Source organism: Carassius auratus, chromosome 27, assembly GCF_003368295.1.
Source record: "Carassius auratus strain Wakin chromosome 27, ASM336829v1, whole genome shotgun sequence".
In the NCBI taxonomy this organism is placed as follows: domain Eukaryota; kingdom Metazoa; phylum Chordata; class Actinopteri; order Cypriniformes; family Cyprinidae; genus Carassius; species Carassius auratus.
This window is the reverse complement of record NC_039269.1, coordinates 2,034,266-2,052,658: the sequence shown is the minus strand read 5'-3', so window position 1 is coordinate 2,052,658 and position 18,393 is coordinate 2,034,266. Positions and strand designations below refer to the sequence as shown.

Below are 18,393 nucleotides of genomic sequence, written 5' to 3'. Positions count from 1 at the left end.
AAATACATTTATTCAATTTGATATGTAAGCGTTTCATTATGTTCAGCGTGATTTGTAAAACCTGATTAATGCTGAGTGGAGCTGCAGCACAAGTATCATGATTCCTGCAAGCCTTTATGAGTATTTATTCGTTTTTATGGGCTGTTCATTTATAAAACGATCTTCCTTTTTTGCTTTTTTTTTTTTTTTTTTTTTTTGTAAATTATTTTTGTAAGATGACAATATTATAACCTGATGTTGTTTTAAAGGTCAGTATGTGATCTTTCCTTTTATAGACCACAGTCTTTTTTTATTTAAGAAAGTAAATGTGGACGAGGTCAAACTTTAAAAAGTACACAAAAGTTTTACTTGATTGACATTTTAGTATTGATATTCTTTTATGTATTTTTTTTATATTTTGCATTAGATATTTTTATATATTATATATTTGGATTATATATATTAAGTTATTTTGTTGTGCTTTTTTTTCCCAATAATTCTTTATATTTTTATTTCGGTTATATTAATTGCAGTGCTTTTACTTTTACATTTCATTTTCTTGCCAGATTTTTAGATTTAAGATAATTTTTTTAAGCATTATTCCAATTAACGAAAACAACTTTAAAGGTTGAATAGTTTATTTAGCAATAATAACATAACACTGGTGCCAGCAGTTTTAGGTGAGAGTGTGTTCTGATGCACCAGAATGAATGCATACTGAACCATTTCCTTTGTGTTTGTGCACAGGATTATTCCTAATGTAGCTGCTCTGAAGATCAAGAGGGAAAAAATCTCCAAACAGGATGTGGTCTTCATGAAAAAGGTACAAAACACACACAGACGTCACATCTGCACACATGTGGAACTGCAGCCCTTAACCTGTTGTTCTCTCTCTCTCTCCCCCTCCCCCTCTCCCCAGCATGGGCAGCAGCTATACAGACACATCTATCTGGGCTGTAAGGAGGAAGATAACGTGCAGAAGAACTTTGAGCTGCTCTTCACAGCTCTGGCATTGATCACTATTGAACTGGCCAATGAGGAGGTGATGATTGATCTCATGCGCCTGTCCATCGCCCTGCAGGTATGCTCACCTACAGTGCATTGACAGTCATTCATTTAGCAGACGCTTGAATTCGAAGAGACTTAGCAGTAGCCATTTCTCCTAGTTTTCTTATTTATTATGCTAATCTCTGTTTTGATTGGCTGAAGGATATGGTCCTGGCTAATGAGGAGAACATGCCAATGTTTATTCGCTGTGGAATCATGGCATTGGTCGCCGCATACCTCAACTTCCTGAGTCAGATGATTGCAAATCCCCCTTTCTGCCAACACGTCAGCAAGGTAAATGTGCGCACATGCTTTGGCACACACACATCCCTTTACAAACAATATCCTCCTAACTCCTTTCCTTCCTGTTAGGTGATTGAGATGAGAAATCTAGATGCTCCATATCTTCTGCCTGAACACGTCTTCAGGGAGAAGTGTGTGTGAGTATTTCTGAGAATGTGTTTTTACTAAAGGACTGTATCAATAATCAGCTGATATTAAAGATTTATTTTTATATATTGATATCATTAATTATGCAGGTGAATTTCCTCTCATTTTTCATTACCTTGTCCTTCATCTACAAATCTTTAAAAACCGTAATAAAGCTATTAAATGTAATCTTTAGCTGAACTCAAAATAAATATAATTTTTTTCATGCTGTACAATCATAATGGTGTGTTTTCTGAATTTATTTGGAGCCTTTAAAATGATTGTTTTAGATTAAAATTTTCATGTATTTAGTCAGAATAGTATTGAGCTTTAATATCAGCCATACAGTAGCTTAAATCTGTTGGTTTTATTAATGCATAATAAAAATGTCATAACTCATTCCATGTTTCTTTCTTTGTTTGTGGATCAGGCTCCCAGACTCTTTAGACCGGGACGATGTTGGTTTGTATTTTCAGACGGCTGATCTGGCAGAAGCTCTGTCTTTACCTGGATATAATGTAGAGAGACTGTCCATACCGTACATACCCCAGGTTACAGGTAATAAACAATATTCTCTATATATATATATATATATATATATATATATATATATATATAGCAAGCAACCTTTTTTTTTCTGCCTATGAAATTACTTCTTGATTAAGCAATTATATTGATGAATATTATAACATTTTCCTGTCCACTCAAAAACCACAGTGGGTAAAATAAATTCTTGTCCTGTATTTTTTCTGATTGAATATTTCATTTCAGATGAAAATGTCAGATTATGAAAATAAAATGGTTGTGAATGCTATTTCATGCTGTCTTGGAGAACAAGATATATTTTTTTTTATATATATAAATAAAAAATCCAAAAGAGGCAAAAGATGTGTAGAGTTCTTCATGCTCTTTTGGATTTTATATATATATTATTTGGGTAAAACTTTACTAAATAATAATTAAGTGACACTTTAATGATAATATTTATTACATTAAGTAACATTAACTAATGGAACCTTATTGTAAAGTGTTAAAATGTATTTTTTATTAATTAATATATGTTCACAAGACTATGTTAAATTAAACAGAAAAGCAAACAGGTGAGCATGATTTTACATGGTAGCCAATATAAATAATTCATAACCATTTCCTTACCCAAATCCTGCTTTTGGACCAGACTCGGTTGCAAAATCACATCACTCTGTTCCTCTGAAATTATCTTTATCTATATGGTGTAGTGGTTAGCTATCTGTGTTGTACGTTGTCGATTGTCGAGCATGATTGACATGATTCCAACCTCAACACCTCTGATTGGCCATGGCATTGTAGAAATCAACAAACATGTCTGTGATTGTCTACATTGCTCACCTCTGTGAAAGTGCATTGTAAAATCAAAGCCGGCCTGCTGCTGCGTCTATGTCTACTATCAGAAAGTCGTATCTAGCCTGCAGATTTTGGCAACTAGCAGTTAAAAGATTTTTGATTCCATCCAGTCAGAGGATATGACACATTTGATATTTTGAGCAGATTTTAACATACACATAGTTTTCATTTGTCAGGCATATCCTACAAATGAAGCACATTTTTCAGCGTGAGATGTATGATGCCTAGTGTTTCAAAACATGAAATTCATTTTGAAAGTCATGTAGTCTATTCCAGCCAAGAACCTGGTGCTACAATTAATCACCAAGTCCCTCTAAATCTCTAAAATAATACAAATACTAACTTCCTGAAGATCTTTCCTTGTCACTTGTGAATTCACCCGCTTCATTCTCTGTTGCCTTCTCTCTGTCTGTGTGTTTGCGCTGTAGTCCTGTACACAGTAGGAAAGATTCTGCACAGATGCAAACAGACATCCAGAGGTACCATCATTGAGTTAGTGAGGACACCGATCCGTGTGTGTGGATAGAAAGTTGAGTTAATAGCAAGAATATGTAGTTAGTTTCTTCCCAGCCCAACAGTGTTTTGTTTCCATAGATGAATATGTAGGCTTCCTCAACTCCATAGAAGCCGTGACCGATTTCCTGTAGCTCCTGAATGTGTTGTTGAATGAATTTCAGCATTAAGATGAAACGTATACCAAGTATATTGTGTAATGAGATAAATGAGTCCTGTTTAACTTGATTGGTGTTTTGTACGCTGCTTTCATCTGGACGGTGTAACTGGTAGGTTAAAGGGAGAACTCGCATTGGTTTGAGCTTACTGTTCAGTAGCTTGGGTCTCAGGGAGAGTGCTGATGAAGTATCATTCGACTTTTTTTGGACCTGATTTTCTACCGATCGATGTAGACCTGCTGCACTCGAGAAAACCTTTGAATAGAGGGTTTATTTTACACTTAAATATGATCACAGATTCCATTTTTACATGTTCAATGCTGATTTGTGTGAAAAAATATATAAAACATATATTGTATAAAAATATAATGTATTAATTATAATGAAAAATATACTTGTACTATATATAAATATGAGTTTATTTACAAAAACTGATAATTCATAAATCATGTTTTTGTGTTTTATTGTTAACTGAAGTTTGTTTGATATCAAATGGAATGCAGAATAAAAAAAAACATGATTTTTTTTTTTAAACATTCATGTATACATACACACACACACACACACACACTCACAAACACACACATATAAATATACAGTATATAACATTTAAAGTTTTATTATTTTCTTGTGGTGTAAACTTTAAACAGGAAAACATGAGAGGGATGTTTTGATTGAATGTTAGTGTATACAGTTTTCTGAAATGAGTTGGTTTACTTCTGATGTGTCATCAGCACTCTTGCCCTAAAACTCTCAGTTTTACTTATTAATTTTTCTTTTGAAACTTATTTTGCTGTGATGGCAGCCTGTGTTTGTGTAATTTGCATTTCTTTCTGTTTAATAATGCTTTCACACTGCTTTGCCTGAACATTACATTCATTAAACATGAGCAGTCAGCGAGATTACACTGGCTGGCTCTGGGATATTCACCTCCTTTCATGAATAAGAGGCGAATTAAACCCATATATCACAAATACTGGGTTTAGTTTAGCACAGTTCCACGTCGAATCCATGCATGATTGGATATATTTCAGTCCTTAAAACTTGGATCATTTATATCTTTGACTTTTGACCCACAGAGGAAGACCGACTGCCCCGTAGGAAGAGTTTTGTCGACACTATTTCTCTCCAAGTTGACATCCTTTCCAACAGCTTGCCCGATCAGGTACACTGCACATAATTAAATCATGCTTGAGTTGTTCATCGTTAAGAGTTAGACTAAAGAACATATTTATGTGTTTATCCTGTAGTCAGAGCTTGCAGAGGAGATCACGTTTGAGACCCTGAAGAAGGCCATCGGTACGTGTGTGTCTTCTCTGTGTTAGTGTGTGTTTGTACTCTATGTGTGCTAGCGTCTGATGTCGCTCCATCCCTCTCAGATACCACTGGTCTGGAGGAACAGGAAAGAGAAAGGAGAAGGCAGGTGATGGAGAAGTTCCAGAAAGCTCCGTTTGAGGAGATTGCCGCCCACTGCGAGTCCAAGGTACAGCTTGTGTGTTCTGCCAATCAGCTTGTTTGCATTTAACACAATTGGAAAAAATTTGGAATGTTCCAATATGATTTTTAATATTTTTAGCCCACTAAGCAATATATTGGCATATATACGTACACTAATGTTCAAAAGTTTGTGGACATGTTTTGTTGTTGTTTAAGAAAATGAATGCTTTTATTCAACAAGGACCCATTAAATGGATGAATAAGTGACTAAGACATTTATAATAGTACAAATAAATGCTGTTCTTTTAACCTGTATATTTAGTCTCCTTAAAAAAAAAACTATACATTTTTAACATTGATGATAACAAATGTTTTTTGAGCAGCAAATCAGCATATTAGAATAATTTCTGAAGTGTAATGTGACACTGAAGACTAAATGTAACGTTGCTGAAAAATCAGCTTTGCCATCACAGGAATAAATTAAAATTAAATGAAAATAGAAAACCTTTATTTTTAATTATTAGATTTATTTGACAATATGACAACTTTACTGTATTTCTGACTACATAAATGCAACCTTTCAAAACCAATGATGACAAAGTTTCGAATTGGCCAATATATAATAATATTAGATATAAGTAAATTTTATGTTTTTGTATAGTTAGTTTTTAAAACTCTACCAAACTCTGAATTGAATAAATAATGTCCTGTCAAGGTGTAAAAAATATGGGAGTTTGCTTGAACCTTTTCTGACTTTTCCTAACGAAAAAAAAAAAATATTTTTAATTATATTGGCTTATAAAGTATAATTGGTGTAAGACTGTGTTGTGGGAATTTGAAGCCCTTGACGCAGCACAACTTCCTGTGTGTGTTTTCAGGCCAGCATGCTACACGATCGCTTGGCTCAGATATTTGAACTCACCATTCGGTAAGTTGACATTCCAGAAAATATTACACTGTTTGTCATCTAAAATTTCAGCTTGAACTGATACTTGATTGCTTTTATTGTTTTGTTTCTGATCAGCCCTCCCCCGAGCCCTTCGGGCACCGTGACGGTGACATCAGGCCATGCCCAGTACCAGTCTGTGCCAGTCTATGAAATGAAGTTCCCTGACCTCTGCGTGTACTGAACCACGATCTTTCACCTTAACTTTGACATGTGACCACTGACCTTTATGACACTTTATGTTTGGTCCTGTGACCTTGAGCTCACCTAAACCACTCATCTTCTTTAGGCACCTTTCACTGTATGTCACATACATTCATGTCCAGCAGAGAGAAGGGGTGCGAACTGGACAGGCGCTTCATATTCTGGCTTCATATAGAGGCTATTCTGCACCAGTCAGACGCAGACTTTACAACCAGCTGTCCAATCATACACCAGCTCTGTAGAATCATGTGAATCTTACGTGTGTGGTTTTCAGTTTGATTCTTGCACTAAAAGGCAGCTCTAGGAATCAAACTGAGTCTTTTGAACACTATATGATTCTTCAGCTTCTTAATGTATTGATTCATAGGAGCCATTTAGAAAACAAACCTAACCCTAACTTAATAGCTAGCATTAGCTTAAGTGCTAGTTTATTTTCATTAAATCATTTCAAAACCATCATCAGCAGAGAGATTTGAAAATACAATAGATTTCAGATAACTTGAATCTCTCCTAAATAAATGATTATAATGTATAGTATAGACTATTTTTGACCAATATATATAAACTGTTAGATGAAATGGTTGCTGATAGTTACAAAGTGTTATTTGTGTTCTGTTTGCATGGCTTAGCCAATGTTTCACTGCAAACGTTTGTTAGTGTAGGCCTTTATTAATATACAATTAGCCTTTAACTTCGATGTTGTGGATGTCAAAGGGGCTTTTGTTCACCCTCTTAGTGATCACTATGCTCTCCATTTTGCCTTCACTGTATAGAGATACCAAAACATTTTCTTTTCATCACCAAAGAGCTCCGCCCATGATCTTTCTTTATGGCCACACACAGCCAATCAGAAACTGAATTCCCTTTGAGGGCGGGAACATCGCAGTGTTTTTGAACTCAAACCTCAAAACAGTTTCTAGAAAAATGATGGATATCAGTGATAAAATGATCTGCATTCATCAACCGGCGGTTTTTACATTGAGCCACATGGGCGTTCAAATGTGTTTTCTTTTTCTTTTTGCTTTTCGGGTAACTTTTTTTTCATCTACCTTGGACAAAATGTGTCATGCTGAATTCTGACGATTTATTTGTGACTGTTAGATGCTGAAATCCTTTGCTGGGAATGTTTCACATCATCTGTGCTTCCTGTGGTGAGAGCTGTGATCAGTTTCAGTTGCGTTTAGCTGGTAGAAACGTGTCTATGCACAACCGTTTAGGACATTTTGGCTGATTCTGAGGTGCTTTTCATGGATTCTGGGGGTTTGTTGTCATATGGTTGGCTTGTCTTTGTATTTTGAATGTATTTTTGTGGATGGAACTGCAAGTGAACGGTCAGGTGTTTATTCTGCAGACTTATGGATGCAAAGCTGTTGCCAGTTTTTTAGCCTATGAAATAAATAGTCAGACTGTTTGTGACCAGAGACTTGCACTATATTGTGGGATTTGTATGCACAAAGTATATAATGTCTTGAATTATTTAAAGGTAAAACTTCACAGGTGGCTTGTTCTAAATTCGCAGTGGGATCGATTATTTGTCTCCTATAATTTCCATAATATCCTGCATGACTGCAAGGTGGAAGATCTTCTGATCTGTCCAGTCTGTTAAAGGACGTGTTTTGAAGTGTTAATGGAAGGATTTGTTGGGACAAAATGTTGGTGGACAGGAAATAGTCAGTAACTGACCTTTTGGCTGTTGTGTTTTTCTCTCAGTAACTTGCTGAATTTCAATAGAAGTTGCTTTGCGACAGTGTGTGTAAAATGCTGTGATGAAATCAGGCACATTATTTCTGTAAAAATGTAAGATTACAAATCATTTCTAGAATAATGCAATATATTTTTAGTGTAATATGAAATAGGAAACATCTGTAATGCACCTTTAGAGATGTGTGTGTGTGTGTGTGTGTGTGTGTGTGTGTGTGTGTGTGTGTGAGTGTGTGTCAAAGGGATACAAGAAGTCTATTTTCTGCATGGCGTTTTTGTTTTACATCAGTTAAGGGAAATCTTGTTAAGGGTTTTACTGTAACTTCAAATATCATTTTTAGTTTAATTCACAAGATATGTTTTTATTTCCATCCATAAGTGGAAGTTAACTGTACTTGTAGTAAGTATCACATGGTTTGTCTGAAACTGATCTTAAATTGTGTTTTATCTGTAACTCAACAATGAATTTCTGTTTCATGTTTGTCTGTTTGAATGGGAGAGAGGTAAAGAATAAGATGCGTTAGGTTTCAGGTTGATGGTAATGTGTCGATATGGAACAGAAATGGTTTTGTAGTCTTCTGTGTGAAGATAGTCCAGAGGACAGGCGTATGTCTACATGCATCATGCTAGATTTCAAATGTGTAATGGTACGAACCTCTGCAGTGTTGCTACAATACATGATTATAGAAGTTCCCATGAAATCTTGATGTTAATTAGCCATATTCAGGGTCACTGACAGTGTCTGCCACATTAATGTGCAATGAGATTTTATGTACGAGAACTTAGTCTTAATAAAGATTTTGTATTGAAATACATATGGTTTCTGTTATCTTTTGTACATTCTCATCGAAGAAGGCACTTTATATATATATATATATATATATATATATATCTTTATAAATATATATATATATATATATATATATATCTTTATAAATATATCACTTTATTTAATCAGTTTAAATTAAAAACATCGAAGACTATGATGCATGCTTACAATTGTATCTAAATTAACTTTTAAATCTATTTTAAAAAATGTATAATTTATTTCACATTACATAAACTTAATTTTTTATTTTTTTTTGCATTACATTAAAGGCGGCTGCTGAGAATTGAGTTAAAATTCCTAGAATGTTTCTACAAATAAGCTTCTTGTTCACTTTATGCAATGATTTAGGTTATTTATATTAATTTACTTATTTTTTGTGAAACATTTCTTGATATTTTTCATGAGATTCACCTACACATATATTGTTAGTTTTTTGGCCTTCTTATCATTTGTGATTTAATTTAAAATAAGCTAAACTAAAATAAAATGTTAATATAAGATGAAAATCTTAAAACGAAAATAATTATTTTTTTTTCTTGAAAAAAAAATTTTAAAAAAAAGTTTAAGCTGATGCATAAAAATTACTAAATGAAATGAAAACCAATTTTTACATAATAGATGCCTTTATTTTTAATTACACAGACATCAGTTAAAAGGGGATAAAAAAAAATACTGAGAAATATAAAAATGTAACTGCTGGCATTTATGATCCAGCATACATACAGTCTTTTATTAGGTCAAGCACCAGCAGAGGAGGAGCAGCAGATCTTGGGTGATCTTTTGTGGTCGCTAGACTCTGAGTGAGCTCAGACTGAGCTTAACTTTTCATTAAATGTGCATGACATCCTTTCTGACTGATTCTTCTCTTGAGAGCTCCCTGAAAATATCAAAATTATAGAACTACTTCTCCAATTCTTCTTCTTTTTCCTCCTCCTCTTCCTCTTCTTCCTTTCCTGGCTCCTCCTCTTCCTCTTCTTCTTCTTCCTTTCCTGGCTCCTCCTCTTCCTCCTCCTCCTCCTCCAGTTCTGGTTTGCTGTGTGTGGGGTTTTTGTCGAGTGCAGGTGTGTGTGGCTGTTTGATTGATTGGTTCTGTAAGTTCATTTGAGGCCGAGCTGGGCTCTTTTCATCGCTCTCCTCGCTGGAGTCCTGACTGGCTGATTGTGTTGAAGAATGAGGCTTATTACGACGGCACGGTGGGCGGGGCCCAGAACACGAGGAGGTGACCGAATGGTTGAAGTGGGAAGCCGCCATGCACTCTGCAGTTGATCGATCGCAGACGCACTGCAGTCGATCACACACACTCACACCTGAACCTGACACACATACACAACACAATCATTTAACACAAAACTGACCTCCGAAGAAAATGTTTTCGCATGCATTATGTGAGTGTGTTGCCATACATCGAGGCTTTCCATTGTGGCAGCTGATGTGTGCGCTGAGTTTTCGGTTTTTCCTGCAGCCCAGAACAACGAGCTGCTCCAAACAGCACTGCTGCAGAAAACAGCACCTGACACAGAGACACGTCAAGGACAGACTCAGGACACCGTACACTCAATAGCTTGCACACCCTTAACTCATTTTGTGTTTATTACGATCTTATTAAAGCTTTTGATTGCTTAAATGCTTGATAAAAATAAAAAATTGATTTCTTTATAGCATATATATAGTAGATTTAATTTTTTTTGTTAACTAGATATAGAGAGATTCAAAAGTTTTTGTTTTTGAACGTCTCTTCTGCTTACCAAGGCTGTATTTGATCAATTACTGTATCCAAACTTTTGATAACTGCTTGTCCTAACTTAAACAGAAGCATTTTTTTCCAGTGAAGATGTGTGTGTTTGTGTGTTCTGACCGGTCCATCTGGTCCACTGGGTTTCCTGTCCCCTGCTGTCCGCAGTAGCAGCCGTAGTGTTGATACTCATGAGGACATCGTCCGGTCAGACAGTACAGCATTTCTCCCAGCGCAGACATGTCCCTCAACACCTGACCGGATGCACTGTACTGGAGGAAAGAAGTGCTGCACTCTACAAACACACACAGACACACAGATTAATGCGACCAGACTCCTTTGATTTTGCCATTTTGCATTTCTCTCATAATTTCTGTGGCTGTTTGTTACTTATCCAATAGAAGTATGTTTGCATGCATAAAAGTTTGATTTAAGATGTACTAAAGCATTAAATTGACTTTTTAAATTGGCATGTAAACTGTTAAGTCTGACTGAAAATAGACCAGGCAGTTCTGTGCAGTCAGACTAACAGACCGACTGTAAGTAATGCAATTGTAGCTTGACTTATACAAGTTATATATACAAGAATACAGGCAGAACTGTAATTTTTTTCACAAAGATTTGAGGCTTTTTTGCATTTATAAGTTTTTCTAGACTAGTGGAAAGAAGTATGTATGTAGCTATACGTTTTGTCCATTTCTCTTTATATTTCTCACCTTCAGAGTCTCCGTGCTGCTGCTGCAGATCTGACAGTCCAGCATCCTCCAATAAAGACCAGGCAAAGAGCGGCGCCGAGCGTCTCCGGACCCGGTGAGACTCTGGGAAACACACACACACATACACACATTGATTTCTCTGGAGTACAGACAAATGTGCAGGAGTGTTTGGAGAATAGCTTAACCTAATTTACCCAAGCAGGACAAGTTCTTGGATGAACATCCTGCTACAACATTACCATACCAATCAACCGACTGGATTTTAGGAACAGGGTTATCATCTACCAATCATTTTTCTCTGATTTGACAAACAAGTTTGGACTCTTTTCACAGTTCTGGGGTTTTCAAAGTGAAAGTGGTCATAATTAGGTTAACCTCTATAGTGGTGAACAGAAACTACTGTACAACAAATATAATTTTTGAGCCCCAAGTTTGCCCCAGTATCAAGAGAAAAAATCCAAAATAGTGTTTCAAAGACAAAAGACTTTTATCAAATTTGCCATCACTCCCTTATCCGTTTTATTGGAAACAGCGTTAACAAGTTTTCTGTAAATTCATGCCAAGCTAATAAAACAAAAGCATAGTGTTATAAATCAAAATGTGATCCTGGACCACAAAACCAGTCGCTGGGGTATATTTGTAGCAATAGCCAAAAATACACTGTATGGGTCAAAATTATTGATTTTTCTTTTACACCAAAAATCATTATGGAACATGATCTTTAATTAATATCCTAAAGACATTTTGTAAATGTCCTACTGTTAATATATTAAAACTTAATTGATAAGTAATATGCATTTAATCTGGATAACTATAAAGCTGATTTTCTCAGTATTTAGATTTTTTTGCACCCTCAGATTCCAGATTTTCAAATCGTTGTATCTCGGCCAAATATTGTCCGATCCTAATAAACCATACATCAATGGAAAGATTATATATTAACTCAATTTCTAAAAACTGCCCCTTATGACTGGTTAAATTTTTTTAAAATGAAGATATATAAATTATTGCAAGGTTTACTATGAATATGCGTCATCACATCCTTATATCAATCTAATTGACGATTTTCGCAGACTGTTGAATCAGGAACTCATCTTGCTTGGTTAAATCATATTGTTTTTATGTGAATTGTCAATATTACCGATTTTCTCTGATTCCTGTGAGCTGTCAGATGGCTCATTCTCTTCCTCTTTCTCCTTCTCCTCTTCCTCGGCAGACTCCTGCTGAGCTGTAGTGGTCAGTGACGGTGCACGATCCAGAGCAGGAGGTTTTTGGGGACGAGGCGTGATTTCACCAGCAGAGAGGCCTGACGTTGTGGGTTTGTGAGGAGCCGTCGATGTGTTCTTGTGGTTCTTTGTTGGCTTTGCAGCTGTGTGAGCTGTCGGTCTTGGTGAGTTGCTGTGAGGTTTAGGGAACAGTGCTGGAATGATCCATGTGAATGGACTGACCTCTCCGAACCCGAATGGGGTCACAGTAGTTTGGGTTTCCACCGATTCATCTTCTTCTTTATCACTTTGTAGATATTCCTTACTTTTTGTGTTGGCTTGTGTTTGAGTTGTCGGTTTGGTTGTGCTAGAGTCGCCAATTAAATCACTCTCTTTATCTTCCTCACTCTTCTTCTCCAATATCTCTGTTTCCTCACTTCCTTTCATTAATGTGCGCTGCACCAAAGTAGTTGCAGCTACTGTGCGTTTATTGGTAGCTGTTGAAAGGGTTGTTTTGTGATGTGAGTATTGATTGGTTGTTATTTTAGTGGGTGTGGTCATCAGAGCTATAGAAGGGCTTTGACTGGCTTTTGTTGAATGTCCTTCTGTGGCTATGTCACTCTCTGTCATTTCCTGTTCCTCTTCTCTCTCCTCTTGTGACTCATCACTCGTTTCCTCTGTTGTGATGTGTAAAGGTGGGCTGACATATGGTTTGGCGATGTAACTTAGGTCATTAGTTGTAGTGTGTGTACCGGATGTGTGTGTAGTATGTGCTGGTGTGTGTGTGACAGATTTTAAAGTGTTGCTTGCAGGTGACTGAAGTGCGTCTTCATCACTCTCGTCGTCCTCCTCCTCAGATGATTGTGTGCGAGTTGTTGGTGTTGTGTGGGTTGTATAGTGAGGAGTGTGTGTGTTTGTGTGTATATCTGGTGATTCTGTGACAGTCTGTAATTCTGTTGTTGCTGTTAGCGCTATGTTAGTAGTCAGCTCACCTGTCATAAAACCAAAATATTATAGTCAGAAAACATACTGGATTTTTTAATGAGGTCATTTGCAAATTCATTTTCAGTAAATTAAATGCTTACTGTTTGTGCTCCAAACCATTGCATTGTGGGTTGTAGGGCTTTCTTCCTGTTTGTCTCTGCCCAGCTCTTTTGTCGACAGCACAGCAGTAGCTAAAATACAGAAAGTGGATTTCAAATATTTATTTATATATTATAATAGTTGTATTATTTAGTCTTCATTGATTTTCATTATACAAACCAAAACAACTGAAACATCCTTCAAAATATCTTCTTTTGTGCTGTTCAGAACAGGATTGTTTTTTTTAGGTAAAACTACAACTAAAAGTATGGTTTTTTTTTAATAAAGTTTAAATAAAACATTAAAGAAATTTAACTTTCAAATGTACACATAAATTAGAAATGTTGCCTTGGTCAACTAACAGAAATAAAATAAAAGTTAAAGATGAAGTGTTCATAATACTAAAATTAAAACTGAAATAAATATAAATTAAAGCTAAATAACTATAATAATTAAAAATAAATTCAATTGAAATTGTGCATATATATATATATATATATATATATATATATATATATATAAAATAATGCTAACATAACACTCGTGACGACAACAGAATCTCATACACTCTTGGAAGCAAATGAGGGTGAAAAAATGTTTGATTAACTACCTCTTTTAATGTGGTTACACACATTGCATTCATTTTATATAATTTTTGTACTAAATGGGTTTTGCTTCTGATACTTAACTCTGTTATTGGACAATTTATGCCATTGGTTCTTGATTTTAGGCTATATTTTTAGTCACTACATATAGACTTTCTTTCTTAATTTTAAATTGCTTAATTAAGAATTAGAAAAAGCCAGCATCTATAAAAAGTAAAGTAACAGAAATACTAAGAGCCTTGCTTGAACTCAAGCTGTGGGGTTTAAAGGCTTGTTGTCATTTAGAATAATTTGGTCACATTTGATCAAGTGTTTTTTTGAACAGTGAGCAGTACTGGAATTTCAAAGAAGTCCTTGATGTACTCTACAAGTTGAGATAAATTTGTTTGTGACTAGCTAAAAGCTCAAAATGCATAAATCAAGGCAGTGCATCTGAGGCTGTAACTCAGGCTGTAGAAAACGGGACACTCTTACCATCCTCATATTCCACTGCCTCCTCTCCCTCACTCTCAACTATACTTCCTCCCTCTGAGTTTCTGTCCATTTCTCTTTCCGCTGCTTCATTCCCCTCTTCCTCTGGACCTGAAGACGAGATTCAGCTTAGATCAGTGAAATCTTTAGGTAGCTGAGGATTACTGGAGTTCTCAGAACTAGCAATGTGAGGGGGAAATCACCCTTTGGGCTACAGAAAAGAGTCTAAAGATAAGTTCAGTGAAGCGCTTTACCTGACTGATATATCCCAGGGTACTTTGTGCTCTGGATATTGCTGCTCTGAGAGCCGTTAACCAGCACCAACTCATTGTTGAAGTTAGTCATAGTCTCATTCAGTGTGCCATTAACTCCTGAAGAAAAAGAGTAAAAGAGGGAGGAATTTTTTATGATCTTTAAAAATATCCTAAAAAACAGAGTGTATCTTTTTCACTAATAATTGCTAAAGGTTTCTCATCTACACAAAAACTTTTCTTATGCAAAATTTCAGCTGGATTTAGAAAGCATTTGATCATATTTATTGTAATATTTCACCACTAATTATTTGATTTAATTACGGTAAAAACAGTCATATTGTGAAATATTATTAAAATTTAAATGAACTGTTTTTTATTTGAACATATTTTAAAATGCAATTTATTCCAATGATGCAAAGCTGAATTTTCTGCATCATTACTCCAGTCTTCAGTCTTCTCCAATAACAAATATCTCATAATATATAAATGTTATAAATGTCTTTATGGTCACTTTTGATCAATTTATATCACCATTCATAATTTCCTATATAAAAAAAATTCAAAAGGTTTAAAAAATTTTTATATAGCTAAATGTATACATGTAATTTTATAATTATTTAAAAACTGTTGTATTTATTTGTTTATTGGTATATTTGTTTATATTAAATGACCCTGTATTTTTTTGCATTACCATAGAACATGATGTCCATGTCGATGTCTGATGGAGAAAGCTCCGCCCTGTCTGAGACACAAACCACACTGTTAGATGATCAGCTAAACTAAATCTCTCTCTGATTCTCTTATGTTTGGATATTCTATTATTTCCCTCAAAAATGTTTTTAAATGGCTTGGGCCGATAAGTAAGCAAGTCCCTTCATTAATACTAGAAAGTCAAGTAATTTACAGTATACTGTATAAAACTTTCCAGCTTTTACAGATATAGAGGCAACAATGAAGAGAGAGAGAAAAAAAAGGATGAACCCATGAACTAATGGGTCTAAACAGCCTCACCGGTTCCATTGACCATGTCACTAATATTGGTATCATTATCAGGTAAATCCGTCACAAAGGGAGAGTCTGCAAGGGACATAAAAGAGAGATAAAAACTATGTAATGTAATATATTTTTCTGAACACACCTGCTGTTACTATACCTGTCTGTGCTGTGATTGGTTGGTTGCCTCCAACCTGTTTTGTGACTGGATGGTTGGAGCTGATGCAGTCTATAACCATCTGATCACAATGACAGAATCCTTCCTCACAGAAATCCAACATATCTGCAAATGATGGATACAGAATTAAGGTCAACCAACTGTTTTCTCCACTTAATAGTGCAACTTAATCATGTCATATAAATACTATACTGGTTAGCGACTCTGTAGACAGCACTTTTGTAGGCCATAACCCAGAAACAAATTAGCATTTCAGCACTTTTGGTTCCATTGTCTTTAAGTCGTTGGGTATTTTACATATGCCGATTGTAGTTAGGTTTCAAAATTCTTAGAAGTTGAGTTGTTAAGATTGTCATGACGAACTAAATGTTTCAAAATTATACATTTTTTTTTTTATTGTCACAAACCAGGGTGATTTAAAACCCACAAAATGATGTTGTCACTACAGCACTCTATAAATGCATATCATACAAATCTTTTTTATCTCTTAGTTGGAAAAAACGTCCTTTTAAGGCACTTTGAAAAGCTCAAATCTGCCATGAAAAAGGTTTGAAATATGTGTACCACAGCTGGAGTTGTAGCTGCAGGTGTAGTTGTTGTATGTTGGTATCCTCCGACTGCAGTTTCTCTCCTTTAGCTCTTGAGAACATCTCAAGTGGGTAAAACAACACCTACAACACAATCAATATTATTTCATTTATTTATGTATTTTTATTTATAGCAGGCCTACAGCTTCACAGAAAATAGGACGGCAAAAGAAAAATTAAAGGAAATGAAAATATTATGGTCCTCTGATCTCACCATAGATTATTCTTGCACATGTGGGTGTATGTGTGTGCCTTTATATAAAATCATATTTAAATGTGTGCATTTATATTAATATATGCACTTTAATATAAAGTGCGTGTTTGTTTGTTTTTTTGCACACTTCACTGCTCTGCCTGGTTTTATTTTTAATATCCTTTCACCAACTGCATAGAGAAGCAGCTAAACAGGCAGAAAGAAGGGTGAGAGCAAGAGATGCGCGCGGACTCCACTGTGAAGTTAATAAATCCATTTAAAATCTTTCTACCCCCTCCTGAGTCTAATTTCATCCGCTTCCCATCTCTCACCGGTCGAGTGTGTCGGCAGGCTGTACGTGTTTGCGCGCGGTGTCCCGTGTGTTTGCGTTGCTGCAGTAATGTCCGTGATTGTCGATGTCCGCGGGACAGAGTCCGGTCTCACACCGCAGACTGACCGTGAATTCCAGAACCGACCGCAGGTCATCAAACACCGCGTACAGCCAGGTGAACCGCACCCCCAGACAACCTGGACGTCAAACACACACACATATTTGAACGAGTAATATGTGATCCAATTATATATTAGATTACACACATTTTATATAAATAAAGTGTCTGTTATAATTCTCCTGGTCATTTGATTGCTAAAGGAACTCACCAATCAGAAGCTCGTCAGAACTGAGGTCACTTGCTTCTGGGCAGAAAACAGCAGTGCCATGAACTGCACAGAGAAAAGTTGATCTTAAATATCAGTGTGTTATCATAGATCATTCAGAAGTTATCACCATATCATTGCAATAAACTGAATAAGAGTAATGCAGTGTACTGTTAGGCTATGTCAACAGAAATATTAGAATTTTTGCCCCCAAAAATGGTAGGAAATCATAAGTAAATTAGACTGTCTAGCACATAATACATAGGCCTGTTTTAGGTATGATAAAATAAAAACTTTTCTTCTTCACGCTATATATATATATATAATTACTTTATCTCAAATTTTTAATATGATCCAATGCTATGGAAGTGATGGCCCTCTTCACTGTTCAGTATACATATATTTTAATTGTTAATTTGAAAAATCTGAAAGAAAAAACTATAAACTCAGTTCCACAAAAATGTTTTTTATCACTGAATACTGACTGTTAAAATAACTGGCAAATAAAAAACAGTATTATTTTGAAATATTCTTACATTTCTTTCTTATATAGTAGCCTATAAATGATTTATCCCTGTGATGCTAAAGCTGAAGTTTCACCAGCAATTACTCCAGTCTTCAATGTCACATTATCCTTCAATCATTCTAATATGCATATAAAAATGGTATGAACTAAAAATAATTATGTAAATTTCAGGTTCCAAGGTGATGAACTCACTTTCACCTGAACCTTTGCTCCTGACAGAAGAGTGTGTGCATATTCTCACCTTTCTGCAGGGTGAAGAGGAGAAAAAGATACAGCGGCTTCATCTTTATCTGCTACTAAACAATCAGTGGTACCATCCAATGTTCCTATTCAGTCCAGCACAGTGAAGAGGCCAAACCAAGAGCTTCAGCAATCGGAAACACATACATCCAAACTCGGTGCTTCGCAATCTTCTTCTAATGCAGGTGCGTGTAAGAGATGAGAAAATAATCCCAAAATGAACAGAGGCCTATTTAGGACACTCTAAAAGGTCAAAGGGCAAAATGCAGGAACTACATACTCTTTAGGTTTGTATCAGGTCACACATGAAGAGATGAAGTGGGATCA

The 18,393-nt window shown here is 35.6% G+C and overlaps 2 protein-coding genes across 4 annotated transcripts in view; one reads left to right on the top strand and one right to left on the bottom strand.

The window, feature by feature from the left end:
* The window catches only part of LOC113045048 (protein EFR3 homolog A-like), a 37,266-nt gene extending 28,654 nt beyond the window's left edge, over window positions 1-8,612 (top strand). Inside the window, exons 15-25 of one of the 3 annotated variants that reach the window (XM_026205169.1) lie at window positions 727-802; window positions 899-1,060; window positions 1,189-1,320; window positions 1,399-1,466; window positions 1,886-2,013; window positions 3,267-3,317; window positions 4,595-4,674; window positions 4,760-4,808; window positions 4,889-4,992; window positions 5,825-5,874; window positions 5,971-8,612. In XM_026205169.1, the coding sequence (XP_026060954.1) occupies window positions 727-802; window positions 899-1,060; window positions 1,189-1,320; window positions 1,399-1,466; window positions 1,886-2,013; window positions 3,267-3,317; window positions 4,595-4,674; window positions 4,760-4,808; window positions 4,889-4,992; window positions 5,825-5,874; window positions 5,971-6,076 (1,006 nt within the window). In that variant the 3' untranslated portion in view covers window positions 6,077-8,612. Of the gene's footprint in view, window positions 1-726; window positions 803-898; window positions 1,061-1,188; window positions 1,321-1,398; window positions 1,467-1,885; window positions 2,014-3,266; window positions 3,318-4,588; window positions 4,675-4,759; window positions 4,809-4,888; window positions 4,993-5,824; window positions 5,875-5,970 lie in introns of all 3 variants that reach the window. The other 2 variants (XM_026205171.1, XM_026205170.1) reach the window with 2 other exon arrangements.
* A 637-nt stretch (window positions 8,613-9,249) lies between these two features.
* Window positions 9,250-18,186, bottom strand: oc90 (otoconin 90). Its single transcript, XM_026205168.1, has 15 exons — window positions 18,068-18,186; window positions 17,304-17,366; window positions 16,976-17,171; window positions 16,428-16,534; window positions 15,846-15,968; window positions 15,704-15,769; window positions 15,384-15,434; window positions 14,693-14,809; window positions 14,442-14,549; window positions 13,365-13,454; window positions 12,216-13,271; window positions 11,075-11,176; window positions 10,482-10,653; window positions 10,030-10,136; window positions 9,250-9,939 (listed from the first exon to the last, which is right to left on the bottom strand). Exons 1-15 carry the CDS (start codon window positions 18,108-18,110, stop codon window positions 9,527-9,529), a joined length of 2,814 nt encoding a protein of 937 aa, XP_026060953.1. The 5' UTR covers window positions 18,111-18,186; the 3' UTR covers window positions 9,250-9,526.
* Window positions 18,187-18,393: the final 207 nt, after the last annotated feature.

What these genes read in the sequence shown, in the direction of transcription:
- oc90 (XM_026205168.1), bottom strand. Translation starts at nt 18,110, where the DNA reads ATGAAGCCGCTGTATCTTTTTCTCCTCTTCACCCTGCAGAAAG. An exon ending in TTCTGACGAGCTTCTGATTG is followed by an intron (nt 17,172 to 17,303) that starts GTGAGTTCCTTT and finishes TTTGACGTCCAG; the next exon opens with GTTGTCTGGGGGTGCGGTTC. An exon ending in CCCTGGGATATATCAGTCAG is followed by an intron (nt 14,550 to 14,692) that starts GTAAAGCGCTTC and finishes TCTCGTCTTCAG; the next exon opens with GTCCAGAGGAAGAGGGGAAT.